The sequence below is a fragment of the Mobula hypostoma genome, chromosome 2 (genome assembly GCF_963921235.1).
Source record: "Mobula hypostoma chromosome 2, sMobHyp1.1, whole genome shotgun sequence".
In the NCBI taxonomy this organism is placed as follows: domain Eukaryota; kingdom Metazoa; phylum Chordata; class Chondrichthyes; order Myliobatiformes; family Myliobatidae; genus Mobula; species Mobula hypostoma.
The window spans coordinates 33,760,250-33,778,356 of NC_086098.1; the positions used below are offsets into that span (position 1 = coordinate 33,760,250).

General features: G+C 40.2%; 1 protein-coding gene across 9 annotated transcripts in view; it reads left to right on the forward strand.

The window, feature by feature from the left end:
- The window catches only part of supt3h (SPT3 homolog, SAGA and STAGA complex component), a 425,840-nt gene that overhangs the window by 213,411 nt on the left and 194,322 nt on the right, over nt 1–18,107 (forward strand). For 5 of the 9 annotated variants that reach the window (XM_063035264.1, XM_063035273.1, XM_063035254.1 and 2 more), the window contains 2 exons: nt 10,058–10,142; nt 15,703–15,753. In XM_063035264.1, the coding sequence (XP_062891334.1) occupies nt 10,058–10,142; nt 15,703–15,753 (136 nt within the window). The remainder of the gene's footprint in view (nt 1–10,057; nt 10,143–15,702; nt 15,754–18,107) is intronic. The other 4 variants (XM_063035280.1, XM_063035295.1, XM_063035248.1 and 1 more) reach the window with 1 other exon arrangement.

The following is an 18,107-nucleotide window of genomic DNA, read 5'->3' on the forward strand; positions in this document are numbered from 1 at the left end:
AGAATCAGGTTTATTATCACTGGCACGTCACTGAAATTTGTTAACTTAGCAGCAGCAGCAGTTCAATGCAATAAGTAATATAGAAGAGGAAAAAAAAAGAAATAAAATAATAATAATAAATAAGTAAATTAATTACAGTATATGTATATCGTATAGATTAAAAACGTGCTGCAAAAATCAAAAATACTGTATATTAAAATAAGTGAGTTAGTGTCCAAGGGTTCAATGTCCATCTAGGAATCAGATGACAGAGGGGAAGAAGCTGTTCCTGAATAGCTGAATGTGTGCCTTCAGGCTTCTGTACCTCCTACCTGATAATAACAGTGAGAAAAGGGCAGCAAGAACAAGGAAGGACACATTATTATTGACAATAAATTTGTAATTATTATTCTAATGAGAAAAGTTTATGTTCTTACAACATCCAATCTGTACTTGAGGTAAAATGTAACTGAACTGTGGTTTGAGTTCAGTATTGCAACATAAATTTCATTGAAAAGTATGGCATGCAGCTATACCTGTGGGAAAGGAAACACTGTGTCAAGAGGAAGTGTGCTTTTTCATCTGCATATATCAGCCTGTTTATAGTGTATTTTTCTTCTCAGAGAGGAGTTACTAAGTAGATTGAATATCAATCAAAGATAGTAATCTCTAAACATTCTACATGCTGCATGTTGTGGTTAGTAGGGGTGTGGTGATGGCAGGGTATGTACAGGGATAAAGGGATATTGTTGTGAAGTCCAGTACAGTTGATAACCACATAAAAGGAATGGTTAGAATCTGAATTCTGGCTAGCACTGTTAGTTAATCAACACTAATATGATGGGTTAATTGGTATTATGTGCTAATGCACAGGCTAACTGGGCACAGTAATGTGGCTCATGGTATATTTCCTAGGCCACTTTCAGTTTAAATAGACCTTGGATACTCAGTTTTTCCAATATCTATGCTGCTGTCATTGGAATTGCTTAACCAGGTACCTCTCCCCTGGGCTCCTTGAAAATCCACACCTCGGAGTTTACTGGAAGCATGATTGTGTAAACTTAGCACTGAGGGTAACCTAATCAGAAACGCCAGAAAATCTGCAGATGCTGAATGTAACCTGACTATTTGATAACAGAACAGACAGTACTTAATGATGAAACCAAAGAAATTGAAGGTGTGCAAGGGGCCAGGATTAGAGAAATGTGTTTCTCAAAGAGTGGTAAAGAAATGGAGAATGTACGCAGACAGACAATGCATATGAGAGTTTGGACACAATGTCAGTTTTAAGATATCAGTTAGGTCAAAGTATTTTCTGTTTTTCCATTCAGAAATGCTGGCATTCTATGATAGTAAACAGAGTCAGAAGAGGACTCAAACTACTGTACTTAGGGCAGAGGATGGACTTAGTTTAACAAAGAAGCAGCATTTTTAAAGCTTTTGGTAAAGAAATGTTGGTGGAAAACAACAGTATGTATGACAAACACACACAAAATGCTGGAGGAACTCAGCAGGCCAGGCAGCATCTAGGAGAAGAGTACAGTTGACGTTCCAGACCGAAACCCTTTGGGAGGACTGGAGAAAAAAATCTGAGGAGTAGATTTAAAAGATGGGGGGAGGGGACAAAGAAACACCAGGTGATAGGTGGAGCCTGGAGGGGGAGGGATGAAGTAAAGAGCTGGAAGTTGATTGGTGAAAGAGACAGAAAGCCGTGGAAGAAAGAAAAGGAGGGGAGGAGCACCAGAGGGAGGTGATGTGTGGGGAAGGAGATAAAGTGAGAAAGGGTAAAGGGGCTTGGAAATGGTGAAGGAGGTGTGGTGGGGAACATTATCAGAAGTTTGAGAAATTGATGTTCATGCCATCAGGTTGGAGGCTACTCAGACAGAATATAAGGTGTTGTCCCTCCAACCCAAGTCAGGCCTCATCATGACAGTGGAGGAGGCCATGGATGGACATACTGGAATGGGAATAGGAAGTTAAATTTAAATGGCTAGCCATTGGGACATCCTGGGCACAGTGTATGACCCCAACAGCCTCACCTGGAAGGACTGGTTGGGACCCTGAATGGTAGTGAGGGAGGAGGTGCAGCACTTGTTCTGCTTGCAAGGATAAGTACCAGGAAGGAGTTCAGTGGTGGCAGTGGGGAGACAAATGGACAAGGGAGTCACATAGGGAGCGATCCCTGCAGAAAGCAGAAAGTGGGGGGGAGGGCAATTGTGCTTCACCTGTGAGTCTGTTGGGGTCGTGTACTGTGTTCAGTGCTCCAGGTGTGGCCTCCTGTATATCAGTGAGACCCGACGTAGATTGGGAGACTGCCTCGCCGAGCTCCTACGCCAACATTATCAAAAGAAACCTGAAGCTTGGGATTCCATGTACATTCAGGATTCAAAACAGAACTTAGATAGTTATGATTAAGAGCCATGTAGAGTTTTAGAAGCTATACCAGAAATGGAGCTGGGACGTAATTGTTTATGACTGAAATAACCCATCTATTGCTGTGGAAGTAAAGCATAGATTGTTACTTACCACATAGGAAGTTATTCTGCTTGTCTTCTATTCTCTACATGACTGCAACTTATTCTTGCTCATATGCTTATCAGATTCCTCTTTGATTCTTTTGACATATGATTCTTAGGGGTATCTAATGTGAACCAATTAACCTGCCAGCACAAGTTCATGATGTGGGAACCGGAGGAAATCCACTGCATCACATGTGAATGTGTTTATTCCACACGGAAAGCACCTGAGGTTAGGGTCAAAAGCAGGTGCTTGAAACTGGTAAAATAAATCACCTCCTTTTGTACACTAAAACTATTTTCAAAGTGGTCAATTACTGTTGGTCAACTATACACATGAAGCTTATTGTTAAAAATACCTGAACGTGAGCATGCAAACTCAGGCAGGGAAATAAGGGGGAGGAATAGGGTCATTTTCCAAAATACTTTATAGCGTCCAGTTTTGATTCTGGGGTTTGTAACTGATGATGACTTTCTGGTGATCAAAGTGTTTCTCAAGCAGTGCAATTTTAATTAATCACATCTGAATTAAAGAAATTTCTTAGCAATCAGATATTCTGTAATAATTTTCTGTGAGAAGCATGTGTGGTGTGCGATCAAATTTATGCGATGTGGTGATCGGCTGTATTTTGTTTTAGTTCAAAATAGAAGTGTGGAACTTAATTCACATTCAGTTGTCACAAGATCATAGTGGAAAATTGAATAGTTTATTCATATTTTAATTAAAAACTATACTTTGAACAATTCCAGTAATAAAATAGGATTTAAAACAATTGAATATTTATTTTCTAGAAATCTGTACATGAAAAGATGAGTTTTGGAATAAGTATGATGTTGTATTCAACCAGTTCAGATGGGCAATATGATCACTGTGCTGTATGTTGGTAATCATTTTGGTCATGGGGTGCAGGCTTTGCATGTCTCCTAAACTGGTGTGGCAATTTGTTCACTCCAGAACTGAGGATGATTTTCAGTTTCAGGAGGAATACGTGAAGATGAAATGGTAGTCAGTCAGAGGCCTAAAAAAGGAATAGGCAGTCAATTTTGCAGTCAGGTCTCAGGCAGGTGGAGATTAGGACATCCCACTGTGTTCCTCAAAGGCTTGTGACCAGGGCTGACTTCAAGGTTGGGGTGCAGTTGCAAGGGGATCAGACAATCAGGTGTTGTGTGTATTTGGGGAACAAAGATCATTGTGTGGGATGGAGTGTTTGAAGACTGGATGGCAAACATGAAGTTTAACTTAGTGGGGTTCTGATGTGGAGCTATAGCATGAAATGATTCTACCAAAGCATCTTGGTTCACCATCTCTAGAATGCCAAAGAAAAGATTAAATCCTGTGTGAACTAAGGATGCAATCTAATTGGTACTACGTGGGACATTACAGCAAGAACTTCAAATAAGTATACAATTCTGTGCAAAAGTTCTCCCCTCTCCCCTCTCCCCAGGCACCCTAGCTATATATAAATGTGCCTAAGACTTTTGCATGGTACTGTACTTGCTCTGTCAAGTCAGCAGCAGAATGCTGCTGTATTAGGTAGACAGCTACCTTATTGATCTTTACTAATTTAAGAACAATTATGTGAGCAGTAACTGGAGGCTTAAAATTTGCATAGTTTCGATTGTCCTTTGTATTGATACACCCTCCCCTTGTTCTAAGCTGAGCATCATCAAAGTTTATGATCCAAATCTGTGATGGTAATTTATCCGATTTTGCACAATTTTCCCCTTGTCCAACTTGTGAATCTCACCAATCTGAATGATCAGAGAATAAATCTGAAGCCATCCGTTAGAAGCTCTCATGGATATGCAACTGGGTTGTAAACTAATAACCTTTTGCAGAATTGAACTAAAAAGTTTCCAGGTGTTTATTTCCTAGATTAGGTTTGATGTCCTTGAATCATGACTGCACAGGAAAAGTAGGATGCGCCATTGATGGAATAAACTCTACCCCATGAGTAATTGTATCTAACTCAAACAACAGAATTATTACAAATGTGTGCCTGAGTTCCTTGAAAGTGTTCACATAGGTAGATAGTGTGGTGAAAAAGGCACGTGTAACATGCTTTCCATTTTAAGTTGGGACATAGAAAATATAAGTTAGAACATTATATTACAACTTTACAAAGATTACTACATCTTAAGAAGGACGTGATTACACTGGACAGAGTGCAGAGGAGATTCACCAGGATGTTCCCCGGATCTGAGGCCCTCAGTTATGAGGAGAGATTGGATAGGCTGGATTTGTTTCTCTGGAGTGGAGGAAGCTCTGGATGATCTCATAGCGGTCAAAAAAAATTAAAAGAAGTATAGATCAAGTAGATAGGTTCTTTTTGCCATGGCAGTATTGTCAAAAACAGGAAATCATAAATTTAAGGTGAGTGGAAGGAGTTTTAACGGGGATTTATTAGGAAAATTATTTTACACAAAAATGGTTGACATCTGGAGCAAGCTACCACAGGATGTGGATCCAGATAATTACATCGAAGACAGATTTAGACAGGCACTTAAATAGCATAGATAGATGCACATCCAAAGCAGGCAAATGGAATGTGTAAAGAGATCAGCATGGATGTGGTGTGTCTATACTATAGAACTGTACAGCTCTGTAAAACCATATTCTATGAATTGACAGTGAGCTCCGTAGGATGATATCTGAAGCTACAAGTGAACCTCACATCCTGATGTATCAGTGTTTCTAATATCCAGCTCATCGCTGGATAAATAATTACAAGAAAATTTGAAATAAATGATAGTAGTTGAAATATTAGCAACCCATGTAGTGTCCGTCCTGAGGGAAATAGAGTTAACCTTTTCAGATCAAATACTAAAAGAGGTATTTTAAAGAAAGAAGAACAGAATGGATAATTAGCATGTTTGATTCAAGGAAATGCAGAAGTTGTTAGAATATACAATTCTCTATTAAAGCAAAGTCAGAAGCAAAATCCGTGATTGATTTAAATAAAGTTACAAGATACTGAAGTACAATTCGGACTGGAACCAAGTAAACAGTTCTTTCACAATAATTTCAAGACCAGTGGATTATCTGCTTACAGTTCTATGATACAGACAGAGTAAAGAGTTAAATTGTGCCACTGAGGCAAAGACTGCAGGACTGAAGATGCCGTATTTAAATGTGCGTAGCATTCAGAATAAGGTGGATGAACTTGTGTAATTAGCGATTGGTCAGTGTGACGTTGTGGGCATCACTGAGTCATGGCTGAAAGAAGGCCATAATTGGAAGTTTAACATCAAAGGATATACTTTGTATCAAAAGGACAGACAGGAAGACTGGTGTGGTGTGGTTCTATTAGTAAGAGAATTACATCATTAGAAAGAGGTGACGTAGGGTCAGAAAATGTTGAATCTTTGTGCGTGGAGTTAAACTGCAAGGGTAAACAAACCATTATGGGAATCATATATAGGCCACCAAATAGTAGCCAAGATGTGGGGTTGAGTTTGCAAAGGGAGCTGGAAATGGTATGTACACATGGAAAAGGTAATGACACAATTGTAATGGGGAATTTCAGTACGCAAAGGAATTGGAAAAATCAGATTGGTGTTGGATTGCAATAGAGGGAATTTGTTGAATGCCTACAAGATGGCTTTTTAGAGCAGCTTGTGCTTGAGCCTACTCAAGGAAAGGCTATCTCAGATTGGGTGTTGTGTAATAACCCAGATCTTATTAGATAGCTTAATTTAAAGGAACCATTAGGAGGCAGTGATCATAATTTGATTGAATTCGTACTGCAATTTGAGAGGGAGAAGCATAAGTCACTTGTATCAGTATCGCAGTGGAATAAAGGGAATTACAGAGGTATGAGAGAGGAGCTTGCCCAGGTGGATTGGAGGAGGATACTGGCAGGGATGATGGCAGAGCAGAGATTGCTGAAGTTTCTGGGAATAGTTCACAAGGCACAGGATAGATATGTCCCGCAAAAGTTGTTATTCTCAAAAGGCGGGTGTAGGCAACTGTGGCTGAAAAGGGAAGTTAAGGACTGCATAAGTCAAGGAAAGGGCATATAAGGTAGCAAAAGTGAGTGGGAAGTCGGATGATTGGGAAGCTTTAAAAATTTAACAAAAGACAACTAAGAAACTAAGAATGGAAAAGATGACATATAAGGGCAAACTAGCCAATAAGATAGAGCAGGATACCAAAAGTTTTTTCAATTATATAAAGAGTAAAGGGAAGGTGAGAGCTGATACTGGACCACTGGAAAATGTTGCAGATGAGGTAGTAAGGGGAGACAAAGAAATGGCAGTGAACTTAATAAGTACTCTGCTTTAGTCTTCTCTGTGGAAGACACTAGCAGTGTGTCAGAAGTCTGTGAGTGTCAGTGAGCAGGAGTGAGTGCCACTTCTATTACAAAGTGCTAGGCAAACTCAAAGGTCTTAAGGTGGATAAGTCACTTGGACCAGATGGGCTACATCTTAGAGTCCTGAGAGATCTTGCTGAAGAGATAACGCATGCATTGGTCATGATCTTTCAAGAATCTCTTGATTGTGGCATGGTCCCAGAGGACTGGAAGATTGCAAATGTCATGCCACTATTTTAGAAGGGAGGAAGACAAAAGAAAGGAAATTATAGGTCAGTTAGCCTAACCTTAATGGTTGGGAAAGCGTTGGAGTCTTTTATTAAGGATGAGGTTTTGGGGTGCTTGGAGACTAACGGTAAGTAAGTCAAGGTCAGCATGGTTTCCGTAAAGGGAAATCTTGACTGAAAGATCTGTTAGAGTTCTTCGAGGAAGAACCAAGCAGGGTGGACAAAGGAGAGGCAGTTTATGTCATTTACTTGCATTTTCAGAAGGTGAAGATTTTAATAAAGTACCACACGTGAGGCTGTTTAACAAGATAAAATCCTTTGGCATTACAGGAAAAATACTGGCATGGATAGAGGAATGGCTGACAGTCAGGAGATAGTGAGTGGGAATAAAAGAGGCATTTTCAGGTTGCCTGCCAGTGACTAGTGGTGTTCCTCAGCGGTCAGTAGTGGGACCGCTACTTTTCATATTGTTTGTCCATGATTTGGATAATGGAATTGACGGCTTTGTAGCAAAGTTTGCGGATGATAGGAAGATAGGTGGAGAGGTAGGTAGTGCTGAGAAAGCAATGCGATTGCAGCAGGACTTAGACAAATTAGAAGAATGAACTAAAAAGTGACAGATGGAATACAGTGTTGAGAAATGTACAATAATGCATTTTGGTAAAAGGAACAATAGTGCAGATTATTATCTAAATGTGGAGAAGGTTCAAAGATCAGAGGTGCGGAGGGACTCAGGAGTCCTTGTGCAAGACTCCCAGAAAAGTTAATTTACAGGTTGAGTCTGTGTATAGAAGGGAAATGCAATATTGGAATTTATTTCAAAGGGAATAGAATATAAAAGCAAGGAGATAGTGGTATAAGACACTAGTCAGGCTGCACCTGGAGTATTGTCAACAGTTATATCACAAAGGTTGTGTTGTCATTGGAGAGAGTCCAGAGGAGATTCACGAGGATGATTCCGGGAATGAAAGGGTTAGCATATGTGGAGCGTTTGGCAACTTTGGGCCTGAACTCACTGGAATTTAGAAGAATGCGAGGAGATCTGTTTGAATGGACTAAATAGGATGAATGTGGAGAGAATATTTCCTGTGGTGGGGGTATCCAGAACTAGAGGACACAGCCGCAAAATTGAAGGGCGACCATTTAGAACAGAGGTAAGGAGGAATTTTTTTAGCCAGAGAGTAGTGAATCTGTTTAATGCTTTGCCACAGACTGCAGTGGAGGCCAAGTCCGTGGGTATATTTAAGGCAGAAGTTGATGGTTTCCTGATTGGTCAGGGCATCAAAGTATATTATGAGAAGGCATGTGTATAGGGTTGAATGAGATCCGGGATCAGCCATAATGAAATGGTGGTGCAGGCTCGTTGGAATGAGTGGCCTAATTCTTCTCCCATGTTTTATGGTCTTATGGTCTTATTCTATAAGTTCTAAACGACTTGCACACGCTGTTCCTTCTAAACTGTGTGGGTGCATGGTGGTGCTGTAACTGAAATGCTTCTGCACACATAGCCTTTGTTGCTATGCAGCTGGAATTTTCTTTTATATAATGTTAATTTAAAATGCCTTGCAGTTTTCAGGCCATGTAAAAATTTCCTGCTCAGAACAATGGTTGGTCTGCGCAGCTACAATAAAAAATGCAATGGAAAGTTGCTTGCATATCTAATTGCAAATTGCCATCGAAAGATTGCAGTTGTTGAGGAAGAGTTCATTTACTATAAAATGTTGACAAAATTCAAAGTGACAAGTAAAATACCATTAAATGTACTGAAAAAATCGGGGAGTATGTACTAATGCTGGTAGAAAACCAGTCCTGGCTAGTGTACATCTCCAGTTTAGGTCTGTGCTTCCACTAACCTAAAATAATCATTGATGTAAAGGAAGTGGCTGTGGTTGGTGAGCATGTTGGGTTTCTTCCTCTTTCTCAGCATCTGCTGTGATGATATGGTCATTGCTTAGCGTGGGAATTAAGTTAGCAGACAGCCTAAGGAAAAACTGTGAAAAGGAAATATTAATATAGAAACCTGTCATAATCTAAGTAGGATTTAACCAAAAAGCCACAGTAGAAGTGCGCCATCAACTGTTACATCATCCTGTGGCCATTTCGATGCGACAGCGCTGTACCTGACATTAATTTGCTGAGGCATATTAATATAAATGTAATAATGTGCTGAATACCGTGCTGAAGCTATTGTGCAAAATGTTGATACATAAACTGCTTGAAGGCTTATGCAACAACATTGAACTGCTTTGAATATTAGATATGATTATTGACTAGGTTGCAGCTTTTGACATCCTATTCATCTTTCAGCCAAATTAGTGTTATTGGTTCATGAAGTCAACAATTCTCCAATTTATTTTATTAGGTTGCGAAGTGATAGCAGTCAGTAGTATCTAAACTCAAAGCCAGTGTACAATTGTCAGTTATTGGCACTGTTGTCAATCAGTTGATCATTACTTTGGGAAGTAGGAGAGGATTCTAATTCACAAAGCTGCTACCACCAGGTAAAACTTGTAGAGATAAAAGTGGTCTTGTCTTTGAGTGTCCCTCATTTGAGTAACAAAAGTTTGGAAATCTTTAGGAAGCAAAGTATTAATTCAATAATTCCAGTAAGTATGATTTGAACACCATGGCAGTCAGACAGATATATCATAGCAACACATAGAAAATGCTGGAGGAACTCAGCTGGCCAGCCATTATCTATGGAAAAGAGTAAACAGTTGGTTTTTCAGGCCCGAAACATCGACTGTTTACTCTTTTCCATAGATGTTGCTTGGTCTGTTAAGTTCCTCCAGTATCTTGAGTACGTTGCTTGGATTTCCAGCATCTGCAGATTTTCTCTTGTTTGAGATACATCATTGTATCATTCTGTATACTTCCATAATATGGAATTAGTCAAAACATACAAGTACAACAGTTTTTGTATTTGGCTATTTGCTGAATAATGGTTTTGAACCTAAAAAGGATGAATACACTGTTTTGTTTCTTGAAGCAATAGCCTGATTTCTTGTTCTCTGCATTCCAGGTATGCTCTGGGGGATGCTCGCCGACCTCTCCAGGAGACTGCAGTTTTGATTGAAGATGTTGTACATTCTCAGTTGATTAACTTGGTAAGACCTAGCAGATTTTACAATATTGAGAGTTGTAACCTGAGCTTCACATGTCTTCTAAACTGAAATAAAGCAAACCCTTCAACATACTTAAGATTTGTGTGAGAGGTTGTAGTGTACAAATCTTAAAAAATTATTTGAAAAAATCTAAATAGCAAAATCTTGGGTAATATAGGATATTCAGAAACCTTGATTTATCCTTGAAAAATAAGGGCCTCTTGGGAGACTTGAATTAGTATTAAGGGCACTGATGGCAATATGGGTACACATAGAGAAAGAAACATCTAACGAGCTAAATTTGCAGTAGGTTGTTCAGTGCAAGCATCCATGCTGGGATCATTATTTTTTAACCATTCATGCAACTTGGGTTGGAAATATTTAAATGTACTAGTGTATTCATGTTGCGTTTTGAAGCATTAAAATTCATTCCTTTGAATATTATGAAGTTATTTTGTAGGATTATTTTTAACCACCGATAGAACCTATTTCACAGTTAAAGGGATTTTATTTTAACCAAATACTGTCAATAGTAAAGAGTAACCATACACTGCTGTCATAACAGAAACCCATCTGTGACATTGTTCACTGATAACACTTAGAGCTTTCCCTTCATATACTCAGTTTGGATGTTAGCGTGTAGTGCTGGATCATTTGATTATGCTTCAACCTCTGAGTTAGAAAATACTGTAGTCAAGTCCTGTGCCAAGATTGAATCTTGGTTGACATTTTTGATGATGAAATGAGGGAAGCACGACATTGTTAGACACGCAGTTCTTCACACATAAGCCATTAATGCAGAAGTAGATCAATTTATTCAGAAAAAAAATCTCTTGGTACTACAGTACTTGGTGATCTCCCTGTGTCCTGGCAACGCTTTTACTTCAGACAAACCCCAAAATAGCTTCATTATAATTTATTGCATAAGTGTTGCTGGAGTGTTGGTATTTCCAAACCAGCTGGGATGGGATGTGATAACACAAGTTAGTGTTTTTAAGACAGAAATTTGCTGATGATGGAAAGCCTTGTAACTTTTGAATAATATGAAATTCTTTATACTAATGCTTTACTAATCTGAGTAAATAAATATGGTTTATTTAAGAGTGTAAATTTTTAAAGTTTTATAACTGAGCTGGCTGCTGACAGATGTCTTTTTAAAGTTTTTTTTTGTGCCACACAAAGGTACAGGTTGGACCTGTTCAGGTGTTTCCTCACAGTGCTTTTTCTATATTTACTTCCACCACTTTCCCTGAATGTCTTTTTCAGACAACTACCATTATTTATGTGTGGATAATTTCCCTACATTTATGAAAGGCTCACCGGACTATAATTTGCTGGATTATCCATGGTGCCCTTCTTAAGCAAAGGAACAACTTTGGCTATTCTCCAGTTCTCTGGGACCTGACTGGGGCTAAAGAGCATATAAAGATCTCTGTCAACCAGCAGTCTCCTCTCTTTCCTTCCTCAATAACCTGGCATAGATCCCCATCAGATTCTGGAGACTTACCCACCTTAACATTTTTTAAAGAAACCCAGCACCATCTCCTTCCTGATGTCAGCATACCCCTCTCCAATATCACTATCTTCCATGTCTTTCTCCTTGGTGAATACCAATGGGAAGTACTTATTTAGTATTTCACCCTTCCTGTAACTCTGGGCATAAATTCACTCCTTTGTCCTCAGGTGGTTCTATCTTCTCCTTAGCTACCCACTTGTTTCTAAAGGATTGGGAATTCCCTTAATCCTATTCGCTTATTGTCCTTTTAAGTCATCCTGATCCCCTGTTTTAGTTCTTTATTATATCTTTATATATTCAGTGGCCTTTTTATTAGGGATACTTTATACATGTGCTGTTTATGCAAATATCTACTCAGGCAACCATATGACAGCAACTCAATGCATAAAAGTATGCAGACATGTTCAAGATGTTCAGTTGTTTTTCAGACGAAACATCAAAATGGAGAAAAAATGTGATCTAAATTACTTTAACCATGATTGTTTGGTGCCTGATGGGGTGGTTTGAGCTTCTCAGAAACTGCTGACTGCTGATGTCTTGAGATTTTCACGCACAGCAGTCTTTAGAATTTATAGAGACTGGTACAAAAGTCACGAAGTGAGTGGCAGTTCTGTGGGCAAAAATGCTGTGTTAATGAGAAAGGTCAGAGGAGAACAGCCAAACAAGATCAAGCTGACAGGAAGGTGGCAGTAACTCAAATAACCGTGCAGTACAACAGTGGTGTGTGGAAGAGGATCTCTGAATGCAGAGCATGTTGAACCTTGAAGTGGATGGGGTAGAAGATCAGAAATATACACTCAGAAGCCACTTTTTGTGAGGTACAGAAGGTACCATATAAATCGGCCACTGAGTCCATTTCTTCATAATGTGGATCAAAATTAAAATTTAAGAACAAATAATTTTCTTATTGCCTGTAAATATAATAGTTAATTTAAATTAGCTACTTTTATTAAAACAAGAAGTACTGTAGAAATGGGCCATTTGGCTTAGCTGAAATGTGCCAGCATTTGCACTGCACATAAATCAGATATGCTGTATTTCAATTTCCATCATCAATAAAATATAGTGGACTCCTTTACTGGGTGTAAAACAAAGGATAACTCATTTCTGCTTTGTGTTCTAATTGAACAACGTAACATGAATATTTTATTCCTCTTATTTTTATGAAGAAAGGAAAACCAAAAAGGAAATGCTGTTTAACTATTTGAAGGTAGCAGGGCAGATTGAGAAAACAGTTAAAATATGCAACCAGAGTCCTAAGCAGCATAAATAGAAGTAAGGAATCCAAAATCAAGTTATGACAAACGTCTGTAAAATAAGGGTTTAGCCGTGACTGGAGCATTTAACCCAGTTCTGCTGTCATTTTAATAGTCTAGTTTAATTGCCATTCAACCATACATGAATACAACCAAATGAAACTGCTTTTCTGGGGACAAGGCGCAACACACAGTAGCAACAGTCAGAGACAGCACAAGGAACAAATAGTGCATATAAGATGGCAAGCCCATATAAGACTAATAAAATCCAAGCCCTTATCCATGAATATTGCAGCAGTCTGCAGTGGAACACAATACAGCTTGACTTCTGCCGGCTGAACGCTGGGGGCAGCACCAACTCCATCTTGGACACTGCCGCACTCCGGTGGCACGCACCGACCCCAACGCTTAAGGCAGAAAAGTTTGAGAGGGGTACATGATAGAGGCACACAGAGTCATGATGTGTCTTCACTGTGGAGAATAAATGTTTTCATTTGCTTAAGAATCATGAACCAGAGACAATGAATTTACAGTTATTAACAAAACAACTAAAGGTGATATGCATAATTTCCGTTTACACAGTGCATGGTTCAAATCTGGAAAGCATTGCCTGATCTGGCGTAAATAAATTCAGTCATGGTTTTCAAACTAGTGGTTTAAAAAGTATATGGTAAAAGCAGAAGATTAGAATTAGCTGCATTACCCTTACGGAAGGGTACTATGAATAGAAAGGGGTGGATAGGCTACAATGTTGTTACTGTTCGGTGTTTCCTTCTCACATACCTCCGTCCCTGAGATGTGCGTCTCTCCAGTGTGTCCTTCCATTCTTTGCATTTCAAACAATCTATCATGCATCATGCCTTTTTTGCTTCTCTCACGTGCATCTGAATAGTCCATCTATCCATCACACAACCTGTGTCTCTGTAGCTCTCCCTCTTCATCGTTTAATGCTCCCCTCCCCTCACAAAATACCTTTCAGTCTCAAGTCTTTTGTGCAAACTCTGTTTATGTTGTCATGTGCGCGCGCACACACACACTCACTCACCCTTTACTTTCACATACTCTACCCCCTCTCTCCCTTTCCACCCTCTCTCTTTTTCTACCCTCTGACCCTCTCTGCTCACCCTGACTCCACTCTGCCCCCTGTTACGCTGTCCCTCTCTCACAAGCCATTCCCCTCCCCCACTCTCCCCCTTCTTCCCCCCTCCCCACCTCTCTACGATCTCTCTCACCCTTTCAACCCTCCCACCTTTTTCCTATCCCTCTCGCACCCCCCATCCTCCTCTCTCCCTCCCCTTCCCCAACCCTGTCTCCCCACTCTCCCACCTTTCTCCTTCACTCCTCCACTCCTCCACCTCCACCCTTCCCTCTCCCCCTCCAACTTGCATATACATTCCTGCTGTCTCACGCATAGAGCATAGAATAGTACAGCACAGTACAGGCCCTTCGGCCCACAATGTTGTGCCGACCCTCAAACCCTGCCTCCCATATAAGCCCCCACCTTAAATTCCTCCATATACCTGTCTAGTAGTCTCTTAAACTTCACTAGTATATCTCCCTCCACCACTGACTCAGGCAGTGCATTCCACGCACCAACCACTCTCTGAGTAAAAAAAAGCCTTCCTCTAATATCCCCTTTGAACTTCCCACCCCTTACCTTAAAGCCATGTCCTCTTGTATTGAGCAGTGGTCCCCTGGGGAAGAGGCGCTGGCTATCCACTCTATCTATTCCTCTTATTATCTTGTACACCTCTATCAAGTCTCCTCTCATCCTCCTTCTCTCCAAAGAGTAAAGCCCTAGCTCCCTTAATCTCTGATCATAATGCATATTCTCTAAACCAGACAGCATCCTGGTAAATCTCCTCTGTACCCTTTCCAAAGCTTCCACATCCTTCCTATAGTGAGGTGACCAGAACTGGACACAGTACTCCAAGTGTGGCCTAACCAGAGTTTTATAGAGCTGCATCATTACATCACGACTCTTAAACTCTATCCCTCGACTTATGAAAACTAACACCCCATAAGCTTTCTTAACTACCCTATTCATCTGTGAGGCAACTTTCAGGGATCTGTGGACATGTACCCCCAGATCCTTCTGCTCCTCCACACTACCAAGTATCCTGCCATTTACTTTGTACTCTGCCTTGGAGTTTGTCCTTCCAAAGTGTACCACCTCACTTCATCTGCCACTTCTCAGCCCACTTCTGCATCCTATCAATGTCTCTGTGCAATCTTTGACAATTCTCTACACTATCTACAACACCACCAACCTTCGTGTCGTCTGCAAACTTGCCAACCCACCCTTCCACTCCCACATCCAGGTCGTTAATAAAAATCATGAAAAGCATAGTCACACAAGCACGTATTCTCATTCTAACACATGCACAAACATTCTGATACAGATGGATTCTCTCTCTTACGCACACAATGCGTTCTCTTTTTCTGATGTGTACTCCCTTTCTAACACACGTACTTGCATATGCACACACACATATTCTCTCCCAACACCATCCTCAAACTCTAACGAATTTTCAGCCTTTGTAGTTACTAATATTGTGGCAAATTGCCTTAAGTGAGTAGCTTGCTATGATATAGTGAACTGAATTTGTTTACATTGGTATTATTAATATTTATTAGTGTTATTAATTTTAGGCTTTGACTTCTTTTGAAATGTCATGTGCTGCCACTCTGTGTACAGTGGAATGGTAGCGTGGCACTTTGCAGTGCTGGTGATCGGCAATTGAAATTCAATTCCTGCTGCTGTCTGTAAGGAGTTTGTTCTTCATACCAGGTGTTCCAGTTTCCTCCCACATTCCAAAAAGACATCTGGATTAGAGTTAAGGTTAGTAAGTTGTGACCATACTATATTGGTGCTGGAAGCATGGTGACATGTATGGCTGCTCCCAGCAGATCCTCGGACTGTGTTAGATGTGCTGTGGTTATTTCACTGTATGTTTCAATGTACACGTGACAAATGAAGCTAATCTTCTATCTTCTGTTTATTTGCTGCCATGACAGCATGGGCTATCGATGAAAGAGCTGGACTCTTGTTTACCTTTTTAGTTCACTGATACAGGTTCTGAATCCTGAACAGTGATCACCTTCAGTCAGTTATATCCTTGTTTTTTTTTCACCTTCATGCAAAGTTGATTTCTTTGCTTTTATTCATCTTGGAAAGCAAAAACTAGGTAAAAAGCTGAATAAAAGCAAAGAAACCAACAGCATTTTCACTGCTTAATGTATTCATTGGCAGTTTGTCTTGGCTCTGGATCACAGAAAGTAAAACGTCTCAAACTGACCACTGATGCCAAATGCATTTTTTTTCACTTCCTTCAGCCACAAATTCTCAGCTGAAAATACTGCAATGTAATCTGTTTCAGGATTAAGTTGGATGAGTATTAAGTGGGCATGGAAGCTGATTAGGTTTACTTTACACTTCAGGTGTTCTGTGTATATATCATTCTGTGCCTGTCATAGTAGATTTACTATGAATTTCATAGAGTCAGACAGCATAGAAATTGGTCCTTCAGCCCACCATGTCTATGGTATCTATCATGCCTATCTATATGAATCCCTCATGCTTTTAGGTACCTCTTCAGATGCCTCCTAAATGTTGTTGTTCCTCTGGCAGCTGATTTTAGACCAAACAAGTGCTCTTCATGTGACACATTTCCATTGAAATCATCTTCATGTCGTCTGTAGATTACCTTCTTGTCATCGTAAATTTATGCCCTTTAGTTTTAGATACACCCACCCTGGGAAGCAGGATCTAGTGCTTTCCTAGCGTATATGAAGAATAAACTCTTCTCAGGATTCCAGCCGGGTACAGGTATAGATTATAACCAATGTTTTGATGACAAGCTCTGCCATCTTCACCAGGGACTATGTCTGGTCTGGTTGTATAAATACCCCTGTTATCTGTCCCTCCTCACCCAATCAGATTTCCGCTCTCCCACCTTGTTTACAATCAAATTTCAGTTCTTACTTATAGAGCGAAACCTTTGTCTTTGTTAAAATCCTTTTTCTCTAGTTTTATTTCAATGGCTTCCTTCACCAGGCAGTCCCAAAAGACATTGGCATAACACAGTAGTTTTGTGCTGTCAGCGTCATTTCTAGAATGCAGCGTTCTACTACTGCCATTTTCTCCGGGTAACCCAAACAGATACACCTTCTGTGCTCCTTGTTGCAGGATTCCACCATGTGTCCCATCTGGCTGATATACACTGCTCTGCATTCACAGGGAATCCTGCAAATGCCAGACGTCCTGAGTCCCAAGTCAACTTTGACCCATATAAGCTGTGATTTAAACTTCCTTACAGGTTTGCCGATGGTATTAATCCGGTATTTCTTCAGGATCCTAGCAATCCTTCCAGAAATCGTGGAAACATAGGGAGGACAGGCAGTAGCGACAGGTTCATCCTCATTAGATTTCCTGGTTTGTCCATCAGCTCTTTCAACTCTGGCTATATGCCCTCTATAACCCTCTAATATTTTTAAATGTCTCTAACAGGTTACCTCTCAGCATCCTTTGCTTCAGGGAAAGCAGACACAGCCTATTTCTCCTCATAGCTTAAACAACATCCAGGCAACACCCCTCTGACTTCTTCCTGCTTAAACACTTTTTTCTTACAGTATGGCAATCATAACTGCACAAAGTATTCCAGCTGCAACCCAACTAAAATTTTGTATAAGAATAAGTGTTTTTATTTTAAGATGGTGGCACGTTCAATTGCAGCAGCTTCTATGGGGTCAACCATATGTGCTATTGTCCTTTTTAAATGTATTTTTATGAACGCCGACCCTGCTGTACATTTAAAAACTTGAAGTACTGCAGGTCTACTTCATCAATGAGCTGCTTGTTGTTGGAGAAACTGAAGGAGCTGGACTTGGTGTGGATTGTGCTGCTGTCAGCATCAGGTATTGATTGGCGTGTGAAGAAGGTGTGTGGTCTAACGGTGAGTAGTCATCTTAGTCGCTTTTCTTGTGATCACAAGACCTTGTTGGACATTGTTAATGTGGAATATTGCAAGTGCGATGGTGGTGAGCCACGGTTTTGCCTGTGTACGGCCACCCGGGAGAGAGGTTTCAGAGGCAATGTGGCATAGCATCCAAGCTGGAGTTGGTACTTTCCCCTCAATATTCGCTCAGCAGAAGACACAACCGTATTGTGTTCGACTGTAATTTTCTGCAACATTC